This window comes from Argentina anserina, chromosome 5 (genome assembly GCF_933775445.1).
Source record: "Argentina anserina chromosome 5, drPotAnse1.1, whole genome shotgun sequence".
Taxonomy (NCBI): Eukaryota; Viridiplantae; Streptophyta; class Magnoliopsida; order Rosales; family Rosaceae; genus Argentina; species Argentina anserina.
The window spans coordinates 28,006,415-28,032,015 of NC_065876.1; the positions used below are offsets into that span (position 1 = coordinate 28,006,415).

The 25,601-nt window shown below is 35.1% G+C and overlaps 2 protein-coding genes across 4 annotated transcripts; one reads left to right on the top strand and one right to left on the bottom strand.

Annotated features, from left to right (window-relative positions):
• Positions 1 to 52: 52 nt before the first annotated feature.
• On the top strand, positions 53 to 6,112 carry LOC126794121 (uncharacterized). 3 transcript variants are annotated; one of them, XM_050520776.1, is made up of 14 exons: positions 53 to 183; positions 516 to 601; positions 723 to 810; positions 1,373 to 1,472; positions 1,563 to 1,636; positions 1,719 to 1,790; positions 2,036 to 2,113; positions 2,355 to 2,479; positions 2,732 to 2,804; positions 3,316 to 3,377; positions 3,462 to 3,842; positions 4,298 to 4,400; positions 5,151 to 5,375; positions 5,854 to 6,112. In XM_050520776.1, the coding sequence occupies exons 2-13, from the start codon at positions 519 to 521 to the stop codon at positions 5,346 to 5,348; spliced, it is 1,437 nt and encodes a 478-aa protein (XP_050376733.1). In that variant the 5' UTR covers positions 53 to 183; positions 516 to 518; the 3' UTR covers positions 5,349 to 5,375; positions 5,854 to 6,112. The 3 variants fall into 3 exon arrangements, with proteins under 3 accessions (XP_050376733.1, XP_050376731.1, XP_050376732.1); XM_050520774.1 differs by having other exon boundaries at positions 5,859 to 6,112; XM_050520775.1 differs by having other exon boundaries at positions 108 to 183; positions 513 to 601; positions 5,859 to 6,112.
• A 3,833-nt stretch (positions 6,113 to 9,945) lies between these two features.
• On the bottom strand, positions 9,946 to 12,055 carry LOC126795884 (ABSCISIC ACID-INSENSITIVE 5-like protein 3). Its single transcript, XM_050522618.1, has 3 exons — positions 11,291 to 12,055; positions 11,116 to 11,187; positions 9,946 to 10,029 (listed from the first exon to the last, which is right to left on the bottom strand). The coding sequence occupies exons 1-3, from the start codon at positions 12,053 to 12,055 to the stop codon at positions 9,946 to 9,948; spliced, it is 921 nt and encodes a 306-aa protein (XP_050378575.1).
• Between the last annotated feature and the right edge of the window lie 13,546 nt (positions 12,056 to 25,601).

Here is a 25,601-nt window from a genome sequence, read left to right on the forward strand (position 1 = left end):
AAATACACATTATTATTATTATTGTTGTCTTTGTTTCTCCTTTTTCTTAAAATAAATATCAGAATGAACCCAAAATCCCAATTCCGAGTCGACTTAAAAATCACACTCCCCTCTTCTTTTTTTGCGCGCAAAATTTTAAAACCCTGATTGTTGATCGCGCCGTCGACTCTGCCACCGCCGCCGGTAAGCTATCTCCGTCTCCTCGTAATTTTATCATCAGTTTCTATTTGCCCGTTTGCTAAGAAACTAAAGAAAGCTTCGAAATTTGGAGTTTTAGGTTTGAATTCATATGGATTCTGAATTTGAATTCAATATGGGTTTGGTTTAAGATCGTTGCTCTGAATTCAAATTCAATATTTCAATATATTAATTAGAAAAAGATTAAAGAGTTTTTTTTGTATGAGGAGCTGTATGAGTTAGTAGAATTAGAATTTGGATTCTGATTATTTGCGATATATATATATATATATATTATTTTTTTGGAATTTGAATTTGAATATGAATTTGAAAAGCAGGTGATGATGAACAAGAAATCTAGTAATTGTGCAATTTGCGAGAATTCGAATCTCGCATCCATCTGTTCTGTTTGTGTCAATTACAGGTATGGTGTTTTTGAGGTTATGTACTGTAATTTATGTCATTTATATTATTAGAGTAAGTGCAAGCGTTTCGCGAAGCTAGTGGTTTGATGTTATGAGCGTATATGGATGTGTGTGTTGCAGATTGAATGATTACAACAATTCGTTAAAGGCCCTAAAGAGTCGCCGCGATTCGTTGTATTCAAGACTGAGTGATGCGCTTGTTGCAAAGGTTTGTGTCTTCTGCTTTGTTGCCGCTTCTTTTCTGCTGTTTCACTTTTTGTACATTGCAACAGAGTGGAGTAGTATGTTGAGGTAGAATTCTCTGTGTTAAGCACTATATGTAAGATTTGATAGTTTGCAAATGGCTGCAGGATCTGACAAGATTGAAATTTGATAATGTTGGAATGAGGTGCCAATTTTGTGCCACACTAGTATCACTGAAAATAAATTATATAGCGGATCAAACATGTGTTCTGGACTTTAAATAGTATATAGGTTCTGGTGTAGGAGTAGAATTATGGTCAGCAGCTCAGCATCTTGAAACTATTACAGTAGTGTTTGAATATGCTATTCTAGACAAATAAGGATACACATTCATCTTCATTAATTGATCAATCTCGAATGACGTTTTGATGGCCAAGTATCTTACTTTTTTTGTTTTTTAAGTTTTAAATTCATTGGGATCATCCACTTTGCATAAGCAATCATCTGAGTTTTTGTGCATATGATGTAAAACTACTGTGTATATTTTTGAAGGCACCCTGCTAAATTATTTATTGTACAATTGTCAGGGTAAGGCAGATGATCAACTAAACTGGAGAGTGCTTCAAGATGAGAAGCTCGTGAGATTGAGGGAAAAGCTCCGCCGTAATAAAGAACAACTTATGCAAGGTTAGATACCTATCAAGAAAAATAATTCTTGTTTGATACTAATTTCATTTTTGTATTGATCTGTTATACTGATTTAGTGAGGGTTTACAGGGAAGGCTAAGATTGAGAAGACATCCTATGATTTAAAAGTCAAATATGGGGTGCTTGAATCAGCCCTTTCCTTGGTACAACACAGTGATCTTGTATTTTATTCCATGATTCAATATTTGAAATAAATTATAAACATCCAATGTTTTGTTTTTGCAGTTGGATAAAAATCGTGCTGAACAACTGGAGAAGTTTTATCCTAATCTTATATGCACTCAGAGCTTAGGGCATGTAAGGCAATTTGTACCCTTTACATGTACAATTAATTTTATGCATACATTAATGGAAGATATATGGAAAGTTGTGCATCATTATCTCTATGTGAAATAAGTGTAAATATACTTCGGCTCATATCACTTTGTTTTTCTGCTGATGGGTGTGAGATTCATCTCTGTTATAGGTCTTTTATTTTTATTCTTACTCAGTATGCTTATCTGTGCAAGAAGTATGTTTCTAATAAGTTATCTGAATTGCAGATGGCAATTACCTCTGAACGTCTTCATAAACAATCGGTGGTTATAAAACAGATATGTAAATTGTTTCCTCAACGTCGGGTAAGGAACTGGGAAACTGGATTATGTGCTTCACTGATATGTTCTGTTAAGGATTGTGTACTCAATTCTGGAATTTGAATAAACTTTGGTAACAATGAGACAATGAACTTTCTATAGATTCACGCCTTGACTACAGTTTCGTGCAGTCCCATGAATAATTATTGCATTTATGTTACCTTTTGTGATTCTTGTATTCACATAGTTTGAAGTCAATCTTTTTCACTTTCATTCTTTCTTTTAGGTGATTGTAGATGCAAAGAAAAAAGAGGGATCTGGTGGTCAATATGACCACATTTGCAATGCATCGTTACCAAGAGGGCTAGATCCACACTCAGTTCCCTCAGAAGAGCTTGCAGCTTCGTTGGGGTAATTTCCCTTTAATTGTAGATACATAGAAAAGCTTTGAAGCATGATGGTGGTGGATAGCAAGATAGCTGTTATGAGACTGAGAATTATCCTAAATAGCCACATATTGTTTTTCTTTTTGGGTGCACATTAATATTTCAAATTAATGTAATCTTCTTTCGAAAATATTCAGATCTATTAGAGTTCAATCATGTTTAACTTTGGAGATGCTGTGCTTTACTAATAACTGTCTTTGTTTTTGTTGAAATACAGATATATGGTTCAACTCTTGAATCTAATTGTTCAGAACTTAGGTGCTCCAGCCCTTCATAACTCAGGCTTTGCGGTAAGCTCTGTTCACACCCTATACAGTAGTTTATAGTTTCTATGGTGAAATATTTATTTCTTTTTGCTCATTGATGCACCGTACATTTAGATCTACCATACAATAACTCTGATAGGGGTTTGTAAGTACTATTGTGTCTATATAATGATATAATAGTGTTGGAAATATGAGAGTTTTCCCAGATTGTGTATTTTGGAAATACTATCATAATTGTATGATATCGAAGCTATTTGTATGTACAAGAAAATGATTAGTATTTAGAATCTTAGATTCATTAATGCTTTGGCTTATGGCTTATTTTGGTTTCCCTTTTTTGTGGTTTGATTGTATATCTTCATTGAGAACATCTTCCGGTGAAATCTTCTCATTTTCTTTTTCTGATGTGATGTTTTCTCCTGGAAAAGACATACTGACATATTAAGCTTCATCTTTTACCAAGTTCTTTTCATATGGTATATGTGGATTATGTTGAACTCCAGTTCACTTAGATATGAATTGGTCTTTATTCCAGGGTTCTTGCTCTCGTATATGGCAAAGAGATTCTTATTGGGATGCACGCCCTTCTTCTCGCAGGTACTTCGCCAAGAGATCTTCTTTGACTTTGGAAGAACTGTATTTCTGTTGACAGAATGACTGATGGAGTTCATTTTATTGCAGCAATGAATATCCACTATTTATTCCACGGCAAAATAAATGCTCTACTAGTGGGGAAAGTTCGTGGTCTGATAGAAGCTCGAGTAATTTTGGTGTTGCTTCAATAGAATCAGAGAGGAAACCTCGTCTGGATTCTTCTGGAAGTAGTAGCTTCAATTATTCTTCTGCTTCTCAACATTCTGTTGAAACCCACAAGGAGTTGCAGAGAGGAATTTCACTTCTAAAAAAAAGTGTGGCATGCATTACAGCATACTGTTATAATTCACTATGTTTAGATGTCCCTTCTGAGGCATCTACCTTTGAAGCATTTGCAAAGTTGCTCTCGACCTTATCTTCTTCCAAGGAAGTCCATTCAGTTTTTTCTTTGAAAATGGCTTGTTCAAGGTACACTGTCTGACAATGCGTTGAATTGTGTTCTGTTTTTTAGTTTCAGTACTGTTATGCATAGAAAACTCTTCAACATTGTTGGATAAGAATGCAGTATTTGAGGAGTATTTTTCCTGCAGAGTAGATAATTGTGATTTTTAAACTTGAGAGCAGACCTTATTGACTTATTTCCAAGTACTTCAAAATCAGTCTTTTCTCAAAAATATGAATCATCATAAGAAAAAGTGTATATAAAATTGTGTTTTCGTTTGGAAAGTTCACTCGTGTCGCTTGCTGAATTCTATTATAATAGCCTCTTAAGTTTATCAGGGTACCATGGATTTTGAGAGTTTTGCAATATTTTAATCTGGACCCGGGAAAGGTTTCCTAATACTGCAATCTCTGAGAACCCTACTCTACACGCATGCATGGGTTATGGATGAACATTAATTGAAGTCTCTTTTAATTTTCAGGTCATGTAAGCAAGTTCAACAATTGAACAAATCTGAATGGAATGTGAACTCTGCCATTTCTTCAACCACTCTACTGGATAGTGCACATGCAATGACTATGACGGTATGTGCTGGGCTCCAACTCTGTTTCTCATTTGGATTAGTAGATTTTTATATGCTTATGGTTAACTCACGACATAACACCTTACACACTGATATAGACATGCCTCTTTCTTGTGGCTTCTAAAGGATATTCCTCATATTCCTATATATTCATTGTACAATGACTTTTGTCCCTTTTTTTTTGTCTTTGCTAGCCTTAAGTATAATTTAATTTGTAGCTGTCCGCATATATTGTCAATGATTTTTGCATTAACAACATGGCTTTTTTTTTTTGACACCCTCCTTTCGGATTGTTCAACGGTACCCCAAAGGCTTCCTAGGCCCAAGGACTAATCCGTCGGGAGCCCGGACAGACAATAGGGCATTGCAGCCCCTTCCCTGGCCACATTTATAATTCATCAATTAAATTGAGCAAAGCTAGCATTCGAACCCATGATGTGGGAGCTCCATAGAACCAACTGAACCACTTGCCACAGTTTACACATGGCTAAAGTAGGGTCATTAACATTAATAATTGCCTGACCTACATTGGAACCTAAATTTAATTGCCTACTATCACATAGAAGGCCCAGAATTGCTATTGTAGAATGTTCTTGTGCCATATCTCAGTATGTTTTATCTAATTTACACATCTTAGGCTTTCTCATAGTAATAAGAAACAATTTGGTTAGTGTTAAATTGTTATGCTACTGTTCTTTGCATGCTTGAAGTACCATACCCTTTTCTTCATACTCTTGTTTTCCTTTTGCAGAAAAACTTTTATGATAATAATATTCCTAATTATGCCACCAGCTTCCTTTCTTCGACTGAGATGTCTGATTCTGGGAAGAATGAATGCGCGATTGAAGGGTGGGATCTTGTGGAACATCCGACCCTTCCTCCACCATCCCAATCTGAAGATATTGAGCATTGGACTCGAGCAATGTTTATTGATGCAACAAAGAGATAGTTTGGTGGTGCTACACTCTTTCTTACTGTGAGTTACCATTCTTTTAGTTCCATCTTCTCGATTCATGCTTAGGACTTTCTATAGTCTTACTTAATGCCTACTTTTTCACTGAAATAAAATGAAACTACCACCTTACTATTGAGGAATGAAAGGCGCATCTTTCTAGCCAAGTAGTGTTACATGCAGTGGAAGCAATAACTTTCAAATCTAGAGTTTAAACTATTCTTTTGTGATTTGTCTCTCTTAATTCTTGGATCATAGTGGTATATCTGATTAGTTTTGAGTTCTGTACCAAGGGCTAGAGTTCTTTAGAACCTGATGCATTAGTATAGGGAATATACTTGAATGTTAACCATCATAATGCTGATACAACGTTTTCTATGTTTGTCTGTATATTGCCAAGCTTCCTTAAGTATCTTCCCCCATTCTTTACTTCTATTTTTTTGGCTTTCTTCCCTGCCCGGACCATTTGAAAATGGAAACCTCTTCTGTTCTCTTTTGGCAGATAAGATGTGTTGAAGTTGATACATGAACAAAAGGTTAGACTGCATGGACTGAGCAAATGAATTTTTTTTAAATGTACATAGCAATGATCTCTGTTTGTCGTTATATATGTAATTATGTAAATTAAATAGATTCAGGGTCATTTTATGATCTCTCATGGTATCACTGCATCTTGTTCATAAGATTCATTATGCTACATCCTAGGATGATCAAATCGAGTGTGATTGCTAGCTTTATACCATCTCCAAAAGTGCCTTTCCACCTATTTTCTTCTCTTTGTAAATCGCAAGAGATATCTTTCTAATCTTAGTTGTCATTTTCAAAATGAATCTTCAATTTTTGAACAGTACGTCCACATTTTTTGTTTCATTTAATTAGACCATGAAATGTCTAGGAAGTAGGAACACAACAGAATTAGCCTAAATGGTTCTGGGAAGAGTACAAAGTTAAAACATAATTCTTGCATAGTTCTAAATTCTGATAGCCGGGAAAAATCACTTTTTCCTCTTCTTTGGGTTTAGGGTTTAGGGTCTTCTTCGTCATCTTCATCATCTAGTTTCACTTTGTCGTCAATTTCTTCCTCATCCTTGTTTTCACCTTCATCCTCGTCCTCGTTGTCTTATCTTCATCATCATCCTTGTTGTCATCTTCATCCACTACTTAATCGTCATCATTATCATTACGGTTGTTGATATCGTCATCCTCTTCATCTGCTTCACCCTCTGCCTACTTCACCCCCATCTGCTTTGGAACTGTTGTTGCTCTTACCATTAGAGTTGTTCCCAGCTGCTCCATCTTCAGAAGGTAGATCCTATTCGGTGTCCCCAAAGCCACTATCGTTGTTCTTCTCTTCATCACCATGTACTGCTTCTGAGTAGGAATGATTGGCTTCTCAGTTTTCTTTTCCACAAGCTGAGAGCTGGAAATCTTCCTGTGACCAGAAGATAAAGATGCAATCCGAAGCTGTAAGTCGAAAAATCACACAAAGGTAACAGGGGAGGTACGTGAAGTCCTGTTTGATTTAGTAGATACTAGATGCTGGATTAACTTTGGAAATGTGAAGAAACACTACTTTCGTATACATAAAGGAATCTAGAAGTCTACCCATTCTCCAGACGAGCCAAGCATGGGCGTTAAGTTCACTTTTCCTATTCAAGTTGGTAACAAATTGTTTCAAGAATAATGTTCAAACGCTCATCATTCTTCTTAGCTAGAATTCTGTAGTCTTTCATAAGCTCCTTAGATAACTACGTACCTCCCTGTGGATCTAAAAACAAGTTCTCATTTAGTAATTTTCCCTATTTTGGACAAAATTTAAGAGAACAACCTAACTGACCGGAGACGAATAAAGCAAGGCTGAAGTAAGTAGAGTTGCAAGAACATCCTAGGCGTGCGTCAGCAGCCAGAGCTCTCTTACGCTAATAACCTCACCACCTCCACTCGTTTTGATCTTCATGTGTATCGGATGCACTCGAAGTAGGAGAGCAAACTCCCTGTAAGTTAATGAAAACACAGAAGACAGTTACTTAGATCTGTTTCCCTCTTTGGTTAATTAGTTCTCGCACGACGCTGTAGTAGCTACTATATAAATATTTTATGAAAATTTTCTGAAAGGTAGAAAAACACACAAGTGAAACTGCGTTTTCTTTTTTGTGAAGAAACCAAACAGAAGGGTATAGATCGAAATGTTATATCATAATCTGAAATTAAATGGTGAAGCAAAAAAGGGAAGCTGTTATTTCCGGAAGTTTCAGCTCAAGGTAGAAACTGAGCAGATAGTAGGTACTCGTACTGAGCTTCTCTTTGGTTAGTTTGCTTTGCTTAGAGATCCGAACTGTGAAGTAAACACTAAAGAGAGTGAGCAGTTCGGTCGTTAAGCCAGCGTTGGAATCACTTTGATGGAGATAATGGATAGTGACCGTGCAGAGAATTTCTTCAAAGAACCGAACCTTTTATTGTTTCTCTTTCTCTGACAGAGAGACTAGTCACACTAGTTAGGCGTGGATTTAATCTACACTTAAACCCCTTTTGGTTTGTTAATTGTTAGTGTATGGAACTGTGAAAAGACTAGGATTGATGCCAATTTATATATATATACCATACATATATATCGCAAACGCAAAAACATATCGTTAGGGCTCCCTTTATAAGGTACAAAGTAAGGTAATCATATCGCAAACGCAAAAACATGTTTAGTGTTACTTATTAGAAATGGAATAGAGAATAGTGAATGTGAAAGAATCATAATGATGAGCACAATGTTGCTTACGTAACATACGGATGAGAGATACAGTAAAAGCTATTTCATGCACTTACTACTCAAAATCTCAAATATTCATTCTCATTAAACTTGTTTGTCGTGTTTGATTACAAATATTTATCGAAAAAAAAAACGATTATTGTGATTAGGATCGATTATTGTATACGTATATCATCCAAACTGATCTTAAAAGTTTCACTCCCACACTCTTGCATATGTTAGTGAAATTTGAACACATGACCTCAACGTTGTTAGTTAAGCTACTTAACCAACCAGATTAAGTCTCACCAGACCAATTTTAAAAGTTATTATATAAATAAATTATGAATTTGATCATAGATTTCAGCATCAGTTCCACGTACATTTTCATCGCAAATGCACACAACAAATTCACTAGGACGAAAACCATGCTTCTATTAGCCATCAAGCTAGTTTTAGTTATGGCAAATGGATCAGCATTTACTTTTGGCGATGGCTGAGCATAAGACCTGAGAGATATCCTTCTGCAATTAATTAGGCATTTTACTTTTTCCTTGTTAGGATTTGCTTCTTCTATACAAAATCATATCACTTTGAGGAGCAGTACTGGAAAAAGCAAAACAAAGGGAAGAGAATAATGCAAATCTCACCATTTTTCTCAGCACTAGTTTTCACTTTTCATAAATTCTTGAGACAGCGATACCTGTGAATACGCACTAGGAAGGGTCCAAATTCCTCAATCAGGTATTTGTTCCAAACATATTTTGACGCAGGTTTTGATTCTCTCTAGCTTTCCCCTGCTATAGCTAGTAACCTCATTTTGTTTTATCCGTGCAATCAAGATCTCGAGCTCTAAATTTTTCATTTTAACCTAAAAGATAATGTGTCCTTTCAAAAAAAAAAGATAACGTGTTCGATAAAATGTCTTAAAAATAAATAAGAACTACATGTTGATCGAACCATGATAATGATATGTATATACGTATAATTGGTGGTGGCTATTTGAGAGCTTCAATCTCTATCACATAAGGCTTAAAATTTCAACATTGTCAAACCAGCTCTATCTGGCCTTATTTTTTCTTTTGAAAACTATTGCCTTAGGCCTTATTATAACTATTACAAATTCGAAGCAATGACAGGTCACTTGATTAAACAAACTTAAGTTTGATTACTGTCAAATCTTATATAGGAAAACAATGTTTCATTAGTAGCAATTCTCTTTTTTTTTTTGCAAGTGTTTAATTTCTTTTGATTAAGGAAGGTGAGGGTGAGACCAAAAATCCAAAGCCTTCTAGCACATCCCCTACAGGATGACAACCAAAATTCAAACAACACAAAGCATTTGATATGTATTTACTTGCGAAATATTTTGAGGACGTTTGGAAAGATTCATAAAGAGACTTGAAAAAACCTCCCTCCACCCAAGCCCTATTTAGAAGCTAACCGGCCAATTAGACCAGGCCACTAATATGGATTAAAGTGGTTTACTGATCATACGTACTATAGGAATTGAGAACTCTGAGCTTGGATGTGTTGTGAACACCATTATTATTTTCCTTTTGTTCATATACTTTGCAGTATAGATAAATAGATGATATAGTTGCTGCACAGATATCTTCTACTTGGCTAGTTTTACAGAATTCTGCATACTCTCTAGCTAGTAGCTACTGTTTCCAAACAAAAAAACAAATTGAGGATGCTAAAAGAAAGTTCCTTCTTATATATGGAAAATACCCCGATTCTAAAAAATGCAAAAGCAAAGTTTCTGAATCGACAAACGACACAATAAAGGAATCTGAACCATAATGAAGAAAGACCATGAGTAAACAGATGCTAAGCTAGCTATCTAGAATCCTAAAAGGAAGCTGAACTGGTGCGCCTAAGTTGGTATACAGGCATGGAATGAATAGGACTTGAAGATAAGAGTATCTCCACCTCCTGCATCAAAAACACATCAAGAAATAGTACGTAATTAAAGATCAGCTAGTATGTGTTAGCAGTTCGATACCAGGCAATATAGTCATATTATCATGGAGATAAAGACCAAAAAACTTATGATGTGCAATTCTTAACTAGTTGGGGAAAAAGAACAACCAAATATCACCGAACAAGCTAATGCTATCTCCCGAATACCAAAATGACTTTTCCTTGTATATTTCACAAGAGGCATACATCGGCGGAAATATACAAATATACATGCATGGCTTAAAAGTTAAAACTACGGTTAAGTTATAGTTGAAGATTGAAACTCCGTTAAATTTTCAGATGTTAATATGTAGGATAACCATTAAAATTTTGAATCGTAGCAAAAAAAAAAAACTTTTGAAGTCTAATAGCAACATGTATGGGTCTAGAATCGTAAGACTTTATGGATGATCTAGAGTTTTGTTACCACACTTAGGGCTAGTTTGATATAGCTTTACTTTTAAAATATTCAGTTTCGATGTCAGCTTTTAATATCTAATGTACGTGTTTGGTAGATCAAATAACAACAGATTTTTTCTAAAATCATAGGTAATTGGAAGTAACTTTTAGAAGCAGCATCATCTTGACTTTTAGTAACTGCTGTTATAATAAAACACTCGAAAAATAATATTTTATGACATAACAACAACTTTTAAAAGTAAATATTTACCAAACACCAAAATACAAAGCTGTTTTATTTTAACAGCTTATTCAATTCACAATACAACAATAGTGAATTTTATTTTATTTTAAATCACAGCAATACCAAACTAGTTCTAAACAATCACTAATCCCGAATGTAATAGCAACATGTAGCTCGAGCATACGTCCACCTCGATGCAAATCTTGCCATAATAAATGGAACGTGAGCCAGGTTCCGTCCCATTTTCAAAATAAAAAAAGCCGTAATGTTCTATACTTGTTGAGTAATGAGATAATAGATACTGGCCGGCATGGTGAATACAAAAACAGACTAGAAACAAAAATCTATATATCAAAACATAAGTAGAAAAATAACAATTGTGGGTGGGTTATTTTAAAATTTTGTGATTCTGATACCTTTTGCTTTTTGAGCCAGGTATTCATTTTTCTCAATTGAAATACTTCATTCTCCAACTGATTGGTATAAGCCTATAACATTACACAAAGGCATACTCATAAGCATAGAGATAGATGATGGAGTAACTTTAACTACATCATAAAGCTAAACTTGTACTGTAAGATTCAAAATGACCTGTTTCCTAGCCCTTGACCTTGCTGCTGACTCTCTATTCTTGATCATCCTCTTTTGCCTCCTCTCAATGCTCTTCTCTTTCATTTCATCTGAGTAGTTGCGCTTCCTCCCGGCATGAGTTGCCTGAGACTCTGAAGAGGATGCTGCTGATATTGCTGGCATTGGAATTGACATACCCACTTTAAAATTTGAGTCCAACATGGTCATTTGCTGAGCAGCGGCAGCAACTTGGAACTGAAACCAATCTGCTTGCTGGGATACTACAACTTCTGGATCAATGGGCATCATTGGATGAGAATTTAGGATGGTTAGGAGATGTTCAGGTGGTGTTGTTTGACTTGTTTCTGGTGGTTCCCCAATAGTAGTCATTCTTTGATGATGCATAGATTCATTGGCTGCAGCAGAATTGAAATTGAGAGACTGATGATCATGATGAGCAATTTCCTTCCATACATCATCTATGGTTGTCTTCTTACTACCCATCAATGATCCATTCAAATTAAAATTCCCAAGAAAAAGTGAAGTGGGTAGTGAGGAAGAAGAAGGGTGTTGCACCAGCTGCCCTTCTTGATCAACTGATATCACATTTTTAAGAAACTCATCCAGATGTGCCATACTAGTATTTAAAGGCTTACTTATATTGGCCATATTGATTTCAACCTCATTACAATCCAAAGTCAGATTGTAATTAGAACCTTGTCCAGCCAATGGAGGAAATTGTGGTTCGTCATCTCCATTTCCAGACACCAAAGTTCTATCATCCATGCCCTTACAAAATCTACCTGTTATACACAATCGCACATCCCCTGGGCACCTTATATAAGAATATAAATCTATACTTCATGCATATAAGAAATGTAAAGAACAGTAATAATGTGGAAAATTCAAACCATGCTGATGAGTAGGTAAGAAGGTTAAGGGTGTAATGTGAGGAATGGAAAGGTGGATGAAGAGGAAGTGAGCAGTCAAGGAAACTTGAGAAGCGAAATGTGAGCCGCCGGAAATGATCTGGCCGAAGTTGATTTGTTGTAGAGGATCCTATTTTCAGTGAGAGAGTTCTCATCTTAACAGCCACACCAGATTTTCATGCTAAATTTGGGGGATACAGAGTCCCAACCATCCTCAGCTCGATCAGCTCCCACTCCGTTCCACTTTTATTTTCTCTTCTAACAAGTATGAGATTTTAGAGTTTCTTATCTTTAAAATTACGTGTCCTAAAAATCTTTAAAATTGCGTATACTAATGCATGTAGAATATTAATTGTCTTGCGCCTCTAGCTAGTGTACGTATAAGTTGTTGTTTTTTATCAAAAGGGAATTTATTCATAAAAAGTTAAATACATCAAAGAACTTTCAAACAAAAGCAACAATGGTCTCATTAAACCCCTCAAATGAAGGGAAAAGTACAATGCTCCAACTTAGGCCTCATCATTATTTAAAGAGCCAGCCAAAGTCCACTTCCATGGGTAGAGTGCCGGGTTTAGTTTAGAAGTATGAAACCCGGCCCGACCCGCTAAAAGCCCGCAAGGCCCAGCCCGTAAAAACCCGCCAAAAAATAAAATATTATACATGCATATAATATATTATACATATATCAATTATATGTTTTTTTTGTAATAATTATACATAAAATAGTATATATGTTAATAATACTATATTTAAATTTTTTAATATTTCTTTATATTATAACTTTATACTAGGTTTAAAATAAAATTGTAGCATTATGAAGCAACTATATGAAGTAAAATTCTCGGGATTAATTAACATTAGTTGATGTTATTGGTACTAATATCTAGGGACCCTGTTAAAACTTCATCTAATTCAGACCTCGTCTAACCGTTAGAATTTTCGGTAAATCGAAAACACCACTAATATGTTCTAAAGGATGACCCATTACCAGGATGCGAACGTCGAAAGCCATTTGCATATATGAAATCATCTAATTTTTGTCACCGATGTGCGCGATCGCACCGAGGAAACTCATTTAGCAAAGCCCTGGTCAATAGAGTTTTAATATGTCAAAATGTCTCTTTTTTTGTTAACCGTAAGTATGGACGGTCAAACTATGTCCAAAATGGACGAAATTTTTACGAGGTCTCTAAATATATATACCGATCACATCTGCTGGTGTCGATCGACCGTATTTAGAACCAAAGTTTTCGATCGCCGAAGTGTCCACTAATGTATCATAACCTTTATACTAGGTTTATAATAAAACTATCACATTATGAAGTGACTATATGAAGGAAACTTCTCGGGATTAATCGATACCAGTCGATGTGATCAGAACTTATATTTAATGATCTTGTAAATATTTTCATCCAATTCGGATCTCGTTTGACCGTCGGAATTTCTGGTAAACCGAAAACACCACTAATATGCCCTAAGGAATGACTCATTATAAAGATGCAAACGTCGAAAGCCATTTGTATATTTGAAATCACATAATTTTTATTACCTATCGTGCGTGGTCGCATTGAGGAAACCTAAACCCCCCCCCCCCCCTTTATTCCATCCATATCACTTGAATGTGATCGATGCCCCTATCACTCTTAGACTCCTATTGTCACGCCCCAACTCGATTAAAGGTATAAATTTGAGTGAGGACGTGAATCGCACTCTAATTATAGACAGTTTAAAATCCATAATTAAAATGAGATAGTTATTATCACATGACGTAAAAACATAATTCTTGTACCTTTATTTTATGTTACAAGCCATTAGGACAGGTGCTTAACGTATTTACATCTCACACTGGAATAACGTTTCTCTTAAAAAATGACTATTCATTATTCAAATTATATTTTATAAAGAAACTTAAAACTTAAAAGCCTTAATATACTATATAAGGGTTTCCTACAATTCGTTCTACACATCCGGTATCATACCTGCAATGGGTTTGATAAGAGGGTGAGCTAAATATAGTAGGCTATCTAAAATTCTAACAAGAATTTCACTTTCAAATACAATCAACAAATCACATTACAAATAGCAATGCATAAATATGATGTTCACTCTCTTAAATTATTTATAATATCGGTTTAAAACAAAAATAAACACATGCTTTCCCAACATAGGTATCTTTATGTTACAGTAATGCTTTAAACAATCAACATTTATCATTGAACATTTAAATCAAACAATGTTAAATATATCACGCAATTGCATATATAAACATCCTTATCAAACCCTACCTCGAATTCTTAGCGCAAACTCGAGATCTGAGTTTGCTCCTAAACTTGAGGATCGCCAAGAACGTCCCTAGAATCTTACCAAAAGAGTAAGCACATACACAACAATAATGAAACTAAAATTAGTAAAATTGTCATTTTAGACTATATGTCAAATAACAATTATAAATCAAGAACTCTACTTAGTAATCATACTAAAATACGTAAACATGAATTATAATATAACAAAACAAACTATGGAACACTACTAGAAAATCTTAGTTGCAGCTGAAACAAGAACTCATTTTTAAAGACAAAATTCACGTTCTTCCAAGTATAAATAGTGATAAACCCACTAACTTTAGCTTTAGTTTTAACCAATATGAGATTAGTAAAACCTATTGAACTAAGATCTAATTGAGATGATATTACAAGCTTTAAGTACATAGTTTATAATTTGAAACAAAGCTCTAAGCAAAAATTTATGATCTTTCAAAATTTTGCAAAAATACACAAAACCCCAGATTTTCTAGTTTGGCTGAAAAATCGGCTAATTTCGGCAAAGCTTTTGACATATCAAATCTTGTCCAAATCCTGTGATTCTTAAATATATAGAAAGCTTAAACAACCAAGTTTTCAGATTTCAAAACAAAGATACGAGCTGAAAGATATTTCAATTCAAAGTGGGCACAAAAATCAGTTTTCTGCAAAATTTCCAGATTTGCTTCAACTCACTTTAAATCATGTTTTGGGGTAAGAATTGAAGCTCCAATGCTTCAAAAATAATATTTGAATAGAGTTAATTCAATCCCAAAACCAACAAACATGTTAAACTTCACGAATTAAGAATCAAAAACACCCAAAACTCAAGAACCCAAATCAAAACCCACTGACTTTAATCAATTTCTCAACCTAAACAATAGATTTAAGCATATAACAAGAATCTAAAACGAAAACAAAAGGGATTCAACTTAATCTAACCATGAATCAGAAATTTGACTTCAAACTTCAAGAACTACCTTAAGATGAAGAACACTAAGCTTGGGAGCTAACAAATCTCTTCCGATTTTTTCATCTCCCTCAGTCTCTTAATATACCAGAAAACACCGACTCTACTTAGCCAATAAGGAAAGGATTGAGACAAACTTCCTTCCTCCAATGCCATTGCTTCTCAAATCCACTTCATACCTCTACTTCACTCTCTTAAGCCACCTCCTGCTAACCAAGCTGGTTTCTCCTTCAAGCTTACCTTTCTCTAGTGTAGCTCGTGCTCTTTTGTTAGTTTCTATTTTTTCGTTTTCAGAAAAGGTAAAAGTAAAACAGTTAAAATAGTTAGAAAATATTTTTTTGTCTTAATAAATAAAATACGGACTTAGGATGTTACACTTATGCTTCATTTTACATTATCTTTTCTTCTACTTGCCTACTTTGATTTTTATACAAAAAGTTGTTGTATATGAAACTTAGTAATTGTTGAAGAAGCAGAGGGAGATCATGAACACAGATCCTTGAAGCACCCCAATATTGTTGAATTCAAAGAGATTAGTTAAGAAGTATTGACTTTAGTGAATGTTAATGTTGGATTGACCAGTTATTAGTGATAATTCTGCTTCTTCCCCTATATTGCATGTTCCTTAGTACTAAAGCTATATATACATCTTCAGTATTAGTTTTTCTTGAGCAGTGTAATCAAGTATCATCATCATCATTTATGCTTAATTGGGTAGTTGAAACCATTTGTTAAAGACCAAAAAACCTCTAAAGATTTGATCTTAACTACATCAACTCTATGTTAATCTTGAATATATGGAGCTAGCATGGCCGAGCCAACAATAGCTACCAGAGATTTTTCTCTATTTGAAACTTGAAATTAATTGCAAGCTTTATAGTATGAATTTCTTCTCATTCTTCTTCCTCTCTTCAATTCCGGGTTTGCATTTGATAATTTTTTTTTCAATTGTGATTTTGATTTTGTTGATGTTGTTCCTCAGCTCTCCAGGTATCCTTAATGCTCTGTAAATTCATTTAGTTTGTTAGATGCGGGATTGCGACAGATTTTGTCATCTCTAATGTTCTTTTGATAGAGCGACAGTGATTCAAATATTTTGAATACATAATAGCTATCTTCATTTGATAAAAATAAAAAGAAGTTAACAGATTCATAAGTGCTTATGATCTAGATGTATAGATAAGACAGATTTCAAGAATATACATAAAGAACAAAACATACTTAGAATTGCAAAAGTGGTGTGTGTAACAAAGTAATTTAGCTGGATATACAAAATTGCTTCTCAGAATTTAGTTCACCCTTATCAAGTTTCCACAAACGTTTAGATATATATTACATGTATGAATTGTTGAAGAGGAATTGAATTGTGTCATTTACTTCAATTTTTGAAAAGAATTATGTTAGAGAAAATAAATTTCAAAAGGAAAATATAGATTAAACCTCTATTTTTGCATTATAGTAAGTGACTGTTCGATATTCAATGACTGCAAGAGTGACTCATGTGCCTTCATATAAAATGTTTCCAGTTTTGCAGCTCAGTTGGTGGAAGATTTGATTTAATTTGTTTTTCCTGGGAACATTTTCAGATTTAAGAAACAAACTATCATCTTAACATGAGCTTTTTTTATTTTTTGTATATAACAAAAGATACGTGGTATTGTGTGTGTGTGTGTGTATTGTAGTTTGAGGTTTTGTAAAAACAGGGTATTGTGTGTTTGTAATGTTGTACCATTTTAGTCAAGGTTTATGGTCATATTGATCTGGATATTTGGAAACTAATTGAATATGGAGGTTGTATGTAAAAGAAGGAATGTTCTGATATAATCTTTCCAAATTCAAATTTCATATATCAAAGTTCGTTTCATGATCAAATGAATACATAAAGCTAAAAATATTTTGATCTTCATTCTTTCATTTCTTTAACTTTCACACTTATTTGAAGCTGATTGAACATGGTAATTCCATTGGATTTCAGTCTACGAGCTTTCATTTGTGGGTTTGAACTTTGAAGAAACAGACTAGAACCTTGGGGGTTTAAAGAAAGCGATATATGAGAGCGGATTGCTATTGGTATTGTGAAAGGGAGCTAAAAGTTAACTATTTCTTAGTTCAATGTGCAATATTTACATCTTTTGGAACATATAGCTATACATCAATGACTAATATCAAGTTTCAATATTCAACGGTTCTTCTTCTGAATATTTGTATTCTAGCATTTATTTATATATTCTTTAAGTATAAGCGTTTGTTAGTATTATTTCATAGTATAAACTAGAAAGATAGATTCTGCAGCGGAGCGTGGGTGCCCTGCCTAGTGCTTCTTAATTTTCCATGATAATGAGTCGCAGTACAGGTTGAACCGGCCAATTAAGTAATAGGGTCCTCCTCACTTGTGGGAAAACACGTACAAGAATACACACACACGAACACACTGTCAAACGTACCCGCCGGCCCTAGGGTTAGCCGGCTGGTTTCTCTTTTTTGAACCGCAACAGTATTAAGATCTGCGTCTGTTTCATGTTAATGTTTAAGTTTATAAACTCACATGTACATATCTAGCAACAAGGCTTTCTATGATGTTGCGTACTTGCGTTTCTGATCGATAAGTATATATCAAGTTGGTGTTTGAGAGAAAATCTAAGAAATCATAGAAACCCTAATCTAGAAAGAATAATTTCGAAGAGATGCATACATTTTTTTTTTTTTGAAAGAGAGATATGTACGGTAATCAAGTTTTCTTTTTCTCCAAACTCAAAGGAATCCAAGCTGTATTGACACTTCGCGATTGAGAAAGGTAAATCGAGCTAGGAACCAAATCAAACCAGTGGCTGATAAAGGCTTTCACTGACACCACCAGATGTAGCACAAAAATCAACTGCACAAGGACAGATCGAGAACAAAGGGATTAATTGCAATAGAATCAACTACGACCAAACATTTACAAATATAGACGCGCGCGCATATATGTACATAAGAGCATATCCCAAGTATACCACCAAACTAGCTAACTAGTTCATCTATATATGTACGTATTTGATCAAACAAAAAGCCGTCCTGTCATTCACTCCTGGGGATTTGATTCATTTGAACAAGGTCAGTTCAGTTTCGATCCGTAGTCCACAAATCAAAGTATTCTGCATCTTGACCCTTGAGAGACAAATATCGCAGAAACAATAGACGTCCTATGACTGAGTGGGGGATTCCAATTGTCATAGGCCAAATTATTGAAGCTAGCTTGGGAGAACTGAGAACAATCATAGCAAGAGAATAAGAAATACTAACTCCTTTTCTTTCTTTTGTTTTTCCTGTCGTACAATGTAAACTCAGCAGTTTAATTAAACTAATTATTAGATGATCACTCTTTCGTAGATTTAATCATATCAAGCTAAATGTTTAACTTTATAAACTAAACGAATAACCAATCTAAGAACTGATTAGCGATCTCCATCATGGGAAATGATTTTACGCACCATCGAGGCCAAGTTTGATCCCGATGTGCGAATAGAAAAATATGCGTTTCAGATGTAATTAGCAACAGTTATTAAAAGTTCTATTTTATAATTTTCATAATTTACCTAAAAATTGTATTGAAGTTCGTGAACTTAAGAAATAAGATGATTCACTAAATACCTTAGTCAAATTATTTGAGAATTTAAATTCATAATCTTAGTCAAACTCGGTGTTTTACTCGGGCCCAAAACACCGCTCGAGTTTTCTCATCCACGATTATTTTATTTTAAGCAGCAATCGTAGCCGCTCATTGAGTTAGCATATCTATGATGTCTGAGTTCTAACGGTGCTCTAACCTTCGACGTCTATTTTGAAGAAATTGAACAGAAAAATGAAAGGACTTGAGGAGCAAGAACTGGGAATCTAGAGTTAAACCTTGTTGCGATTGTGCCAGAATTAGGGTCTGTGGGCAGGAAAATTATTGATCATTGGGTCCTTAGATAACTAGGAGTCTCTGTGGAAAAGGCAGCGGTGAGGGGTTTCGTGGGTGGTCAACGGGGAAGTATTCGGGTTGAGTTTTGAGTTGAAAATGATGGCATGAATTTTAACTGGGTTTGATGTGGGTTTAAGGGATTAGTAGTAAGAGATGAAGAAGTTCTTAAACCTCAGATGACCTAACTTTAATTTCCAGAAAGAAAAAAGCACATCCAATCAAACCCAGAACTTTACAAGTCCTCTACATGTCCACCACGACCCTTGTATCAGTTGTATGTAGCTCTCAAATCCAACCATGGAATCCACAATGAAACTCGACCTGCTTGGATTAGATTAAGAGCTCAGGTACTCAGGCGACCCAAGGCTAGATCGAATCGGGTCAAGGTTTCTTTCGGGTCTTGTCGCTCTCCTCCAACGATCAATGGTTCAATCTCCTCTCCGTTGAAGTTAATTATCATCTTGCTTGAATTAATATCTCAGTCCACTACACCTTGTTCATTAAGCATAGCGACGTCAAATTAAAAGACTGCGTGTTCAATTTGTTGAAGGAAACCACTTGGTTTATAAAAAAAGATGAACAAAGGCCATAATAATCATTGCATATCCATCCGCTACTATCTTCAGGTATGCAAGAAGTTTGTGAGCATACTCACAATAATACATAGCATATGACTACTCATTCTAAAATGCGCACGACTTATTCGATATAACATAATTGTACAACAGTAAAACTAAAACACATAAAGAAGCCCTAAAGAGCAAACTAAGTCCAACTCCCCATGCCCAGCCCAAAGTAAGCTTGTCCAAAACTAAGACCAGATCGACATGGGCCAAAAGGCCCAGACCCAAGCCCAATCCTAAGCAACCCTTGCTCCTTGATGTTGCGCTGCAAACACTAGAAGCATCCCATCTGGCGGCCACTCCATGATCCCGACACTAGCAGATCCTGACATCAAAGAAACCATCGACCCCAACACCCTGCCATCAAAGGCCAAAACACAAGCACGATTAGATAGATGCCGAGAGAACCTGACACCATCGCAGAAAACACATGCACGATCGACATCGAGATAACCCGACACCGTCGCCGACCCACCAGTTGAAGGGCGCTAATGTGCTGGTATAATCATATAATTAGATGCCTTATATCCTTGGGTTATATGTTATTTTAGTGTATATATAGGTTTGTGTCAAAAAGAGAAGAAAAAATGCTAAAATGAGCTAATGAAGATTAAATGGCAATTATAAAATTCATTGTCAGAATTTGCCCATGCAGAACATCCAATTTTACCGACGTTCTGAGAGAGTTATAGATCGAATCAGACCATGAGCCTTGTATCATTGGAAAGATACATAAATCTATTTTCTGTAGGATTCAGATCTTGAATTTGATACTCTGAGAGAAAGTTATGATCATTTGAGTGATGAGATATCAGAGCTGAAACCTGCCCGAGTTCATTAGCATTCATGGAGAATTCAAGTTGTGTTGCCAAGTGCATCTAATTTGAGTACATCAAGGTCAATGATTCAGAAGAATATGCAAAGAGTACATGGAGTCCTATTTTTACAAGAGATATTTCAAGGTTTTCCCATTCCATATCAAGTTAGGAGTCTGAAACCAAGCTTTACAAGGAAACTTAAGTCAAAGATGAGCAATAATCTTCTCTATATAAGGAAGCACAAATTTCATATGAGAGGAGGTCTCCAGAACACAATGTAGATGCCAAAAGAGCAGAGACCATCCATCCATCTATCTTCACCATTCCATTCTTTTATGTTTTAGTTATGTTTTTGTTAGTCGTAATTTGTTAAACATTTTTCTAGGGTTATGATGATGTCCTATTATGATTGTTTATGTAGTTTAATATTTCATTGATGGATTTATAGTTTTTTATGATGAATTCTTAGTCACTATTTGAATTGATGCTTTATATTTAAGTTATTTGATTTATCACCTTAGGGCTTTGCATCTATTAATTAGAAGATGAATTTGAGACGTACCTGCAATATTATTCAACTTAGCTTCCTGTGATTAAGAGTTGTGAATTACATTGTTGTCGTACCTGAAGTAATGGTTTGCATGGTTCTTTTGTTTTCTAGAATGTAATGAGTCATTCATATTAAATTTATGCCGTACCTGGATAGACTGCATGGTAGGATATATGACTTATGCCGTACCTGGAGAGTATCATACATTTAAGAAAAACTATGGTCTAAGTGTCGTACCTAGACTTAGATATAGGAATTGTCATCTAGAGATACGAAAGAATCCATTAGTTGTATCGATACATAAATAAGATGTTAGGGGTTGATTCTGATACCCTAGGTTCTATCTTGCTTGCTTATTCCTTTAACTCTCGTATCATTTGTTATTTGAAAAACTAAAAACTATATTTTCCTTTTCTTGTTTGTTTTTATGTTCTTAGGTTCGATCAATTAAGTTAGAATTAAACCGATTCTCAATCTAGGTGGAACGACCTCGTATTTGCACAAAAACTATACTAACGGCGATTCATGCGCTTGCGAGTTTTTATTAAAATTTCACAACAAGCACCGCCACCATGGAAGCCTAAACCCCCGATGTTAGTCCGTCGCCCTCAAACCCCGTGATCTAGAGCTCGCTCTAGTGCCACCAAACCGCACCAGAGCCAGCCTATGCCGCCAACACGATTTGGACAACCCGCTGTCAACCAGAGGCCGAGGAGAGATCGCCACCGCCGCCTACTCGATCACTTTTCTCACGTAGGGGAAAACCCTTGCAGAGAAAAGAGCAGACTCTCATCTTTCTACAAAATTACTGCGTGTTCAATTATGCTATGACAATCAAAGATAAAGAGATGGAAAGAAAGGAACATCTTTTTTCAGTTTTTCTCTTCTGAGTGGAAAAAGTTAGAATCCCAGCGGTTCATGATCACCATCCTATGTTTAATTGTTTTTTCCACAAAGAATAGAATGAGTATTTGATGATCACCAACCACATGCATTGTAAGTTAATGGAGAATCTTTAAGCCATCTAATTAATGGCTCTATTGACACCCTAAAGAGTTGGTTTCCTCCACGAATGCCTTTCCTTTTCCGCACCTCAGATCAAGAGGAAGGGTAGCTTGTCAAGCTGGCCAATGGTTCTTCTTGTGATTGTTTAAGTTCACATAACATGGGACTAGAATCTTGGCTCCGGAGACTAATATCCCTATGCCGGCCACTTAGACCAGTTAGGCCATATTCTGCTGATTTCGCGTACTTTGTGATATTTCTGTAAATTTGTATAAACATTATAAACACACACACATATATGGTCAAAGTACAAAATTCAATTTCTTAAAAGAATCCTACAATATTTCACGATAGAATATCACAAGATCGAACAACTTGCATTGAATGATATACATCTAGTAGTATTTGCTTACTTCTAATTTGGAATACATTGTTCCAATTTGTACTCTGTCAAACTAAAATTGGTGCAAGCTTTGGAGATCATGAACCATTTTTTTCGATAGTTCGGAAAAAAGATGTTTGAATCCATTGGTATACAAAAGAAGAAAGAAAACACAAAGCGTAAAAGAAAATAAAGTAGGCGAAATAGTCTTAAAGTCATTTTGTTATAATTATCTTAAGCTGGAGATGCGTTTGGTATAAGCACTAGATCATCACTTTTGATTTCCATAAGTGATGGGATTTAGGGAAGCGGATGCCATTAGCTGATGAAAACAAGAATTTTAAAATGTCCAAAAAGAAATCAAAGTCCCATCCTGAGGCATTATAATAAAGCAAAAGTGAGGCTATGCCCTATTCTTTATACTCAATTATGACCTTAAATGGATGATGCACTGGTGATCTTCTAACTTTACAAATGTAAATTATGTAGGATATGCCCTATTCTTTATACTCAATTATGACCTTAAATGGATGATGCATTGGTGATATTCTCATTTTACAAATGTAAATTATGTAATCAATATTTCTGTATGTACAAATCACATGTGATCTAGCATACTGACATACCAGTTTCGATCTAGTTTAAACAATTGAATATATTGTTGTAATATGTGACGGCCAGAGCCAACAAAAAATTGTAGATACCTAAAGTAAACTTCAAATCTTCTCATAATAAATAAAAAAAATGTCCACTTCGAATCTTCTGTCTTTTAATTTCAATATGATATATGACATGCATCGATCAATCTAAATCACTATTCATCTAATTAATTAAAATGCATGCATCTAATTACCTCTCCAATATACGTATATTAGGAGCCCTACAAAACTTCAGATTCTTATGTCCAAGTATATAATGCTCTGATAAAAAAAAAGTATATATACAATTCATATCGTTTTGTTCATATCCAAGTTCTTCGTTACCACTCCTAGCTAGCCTACATATTATCATTTAGCTAATCTAGTACTGAGTTTCGGTTTTACAATTTGTAGATTCAATCATTCGATTTTAAAGAACTATGACTGACACCTTCACTGTATACAAATAAACTCGTACAAAGAGTCGAGTATAGGAAACAACCAAATTAAGAAATCTATTTCCGGATAAAAGTAAACCAGATGCCTAAGGCTTCAATTGGTGTACGCCTAGTCGCCTAGTAAACTAAGAAATCAAGTAACACTGCTGCTCTCTTCCCATGCTCGATCAGGCGACAAGACCGAACGTAGAGTAATTGCTTCCTCTGCTACCCTTTGAATCGCGTAAAACAATCTTTAATTATTGGTTCATTAGTTGTGGTAAGTAATGTAATGAACCAAATATGCTTCATATTATATAGTCAATAATTGAGGATCGTAGTGGTGGTCGAGCTCATAAGACCGTATATGCATGCGTATCATTACCAAGTGAATAAGCATCAACTATATACTACATTACACCACTTGGTCATACATTATTTTTAGTTCATCCTCTTTTCGATCATGGTTTGATAATCGGTTTCCTTTTCCAATCTTGGTTTCGTTTGTCTTCTTTTTGCTTTACTCTGTAACTTGTATGCGAAGTTGACGCAGCATTGCTTCGTCTGATATGGAAAAACGCACACAGTGCACATTATGCAAACATAACGACCTATAACATGTCATTGCCAGCTCTAACATGCCAAAGCATGCATGCATGTAATTGACAATAACAAGCAGTAATTCATGATCATATTATCTGATATATTATAAGTTTCATCTCTCTAAGTTTAAAGACTCACCACTGTCACCAGTAAGATTAGATATATTTTATGCTGGTGATATATACATATACGTACGTACGTTAGAATTTATACGCGTCCAGTTCTCATACTGTATGAGGTAGATAAATTGTTTTCGCTCCCAAGTTGATGGGGAAAGTGCTACCTTAATTTCCTCATTTAATCCAAACAGTGCCAACTTTTCCATGGATCCCGATGGTCCGTCTCATGCTCCTTTAGATTAAGAAGGAACGTACATTTTTGTCGGAAAAGCTTGAGAGTATGCTCTAATCTCATGCACTTAGACACTTAGTTATGTACTTTATTTAGTAGTTAACTGGCATTTATATTTTGCTCACTGAATTTCCAAGCAAGGTGTCATAATTTTGAGAGGATCTAAGCTAGGATAAGAAAGCTAGCCATGGAATCGTACATTAGGATTAAGGTTAATTAACTGACATTAGTAATTTAGTATGTTAATTTAAACACCTCGCACTAACTATATCGCACCCCAGAAACGTCGACTAATATGCACGCTGGTTATGATTCACGGTACCATGATTGGTGTTGTATGACTTGTATCAGTGTAGTTCTTAATTCTTAATGCATGCATAAAATTAAGAACACGCATTTACCCAAATACCCATGTAATGTTACTGAGAAAATTACATCGTTTTATGATTTGGATTCGTTTGGCATGGGAAAACAAACATTTGATTTATATTTAGGTTGCGAGCCATAAAAATAGCTTAAGAAAAGAAGAGGAAAAACCTCAGACTCAGAAGAACCGAAATATGCATATACACACCGATGATCTTACTAGCTTATTCATCATTTCTATGACAACTTGTAAAGGGAATGAAACTATTTTCTTATTTCTTCTAATATTATTTTCTGTTTTTCAAATCAGTACTATATGGATCATCTAAAAATTAGGGTTTTTGTTGTTGTTGGTGATGGTCGGAATCCCAGCCATTCAGCCAATAAGGTACAATTTCTTCTGGTAGGAGATCGACA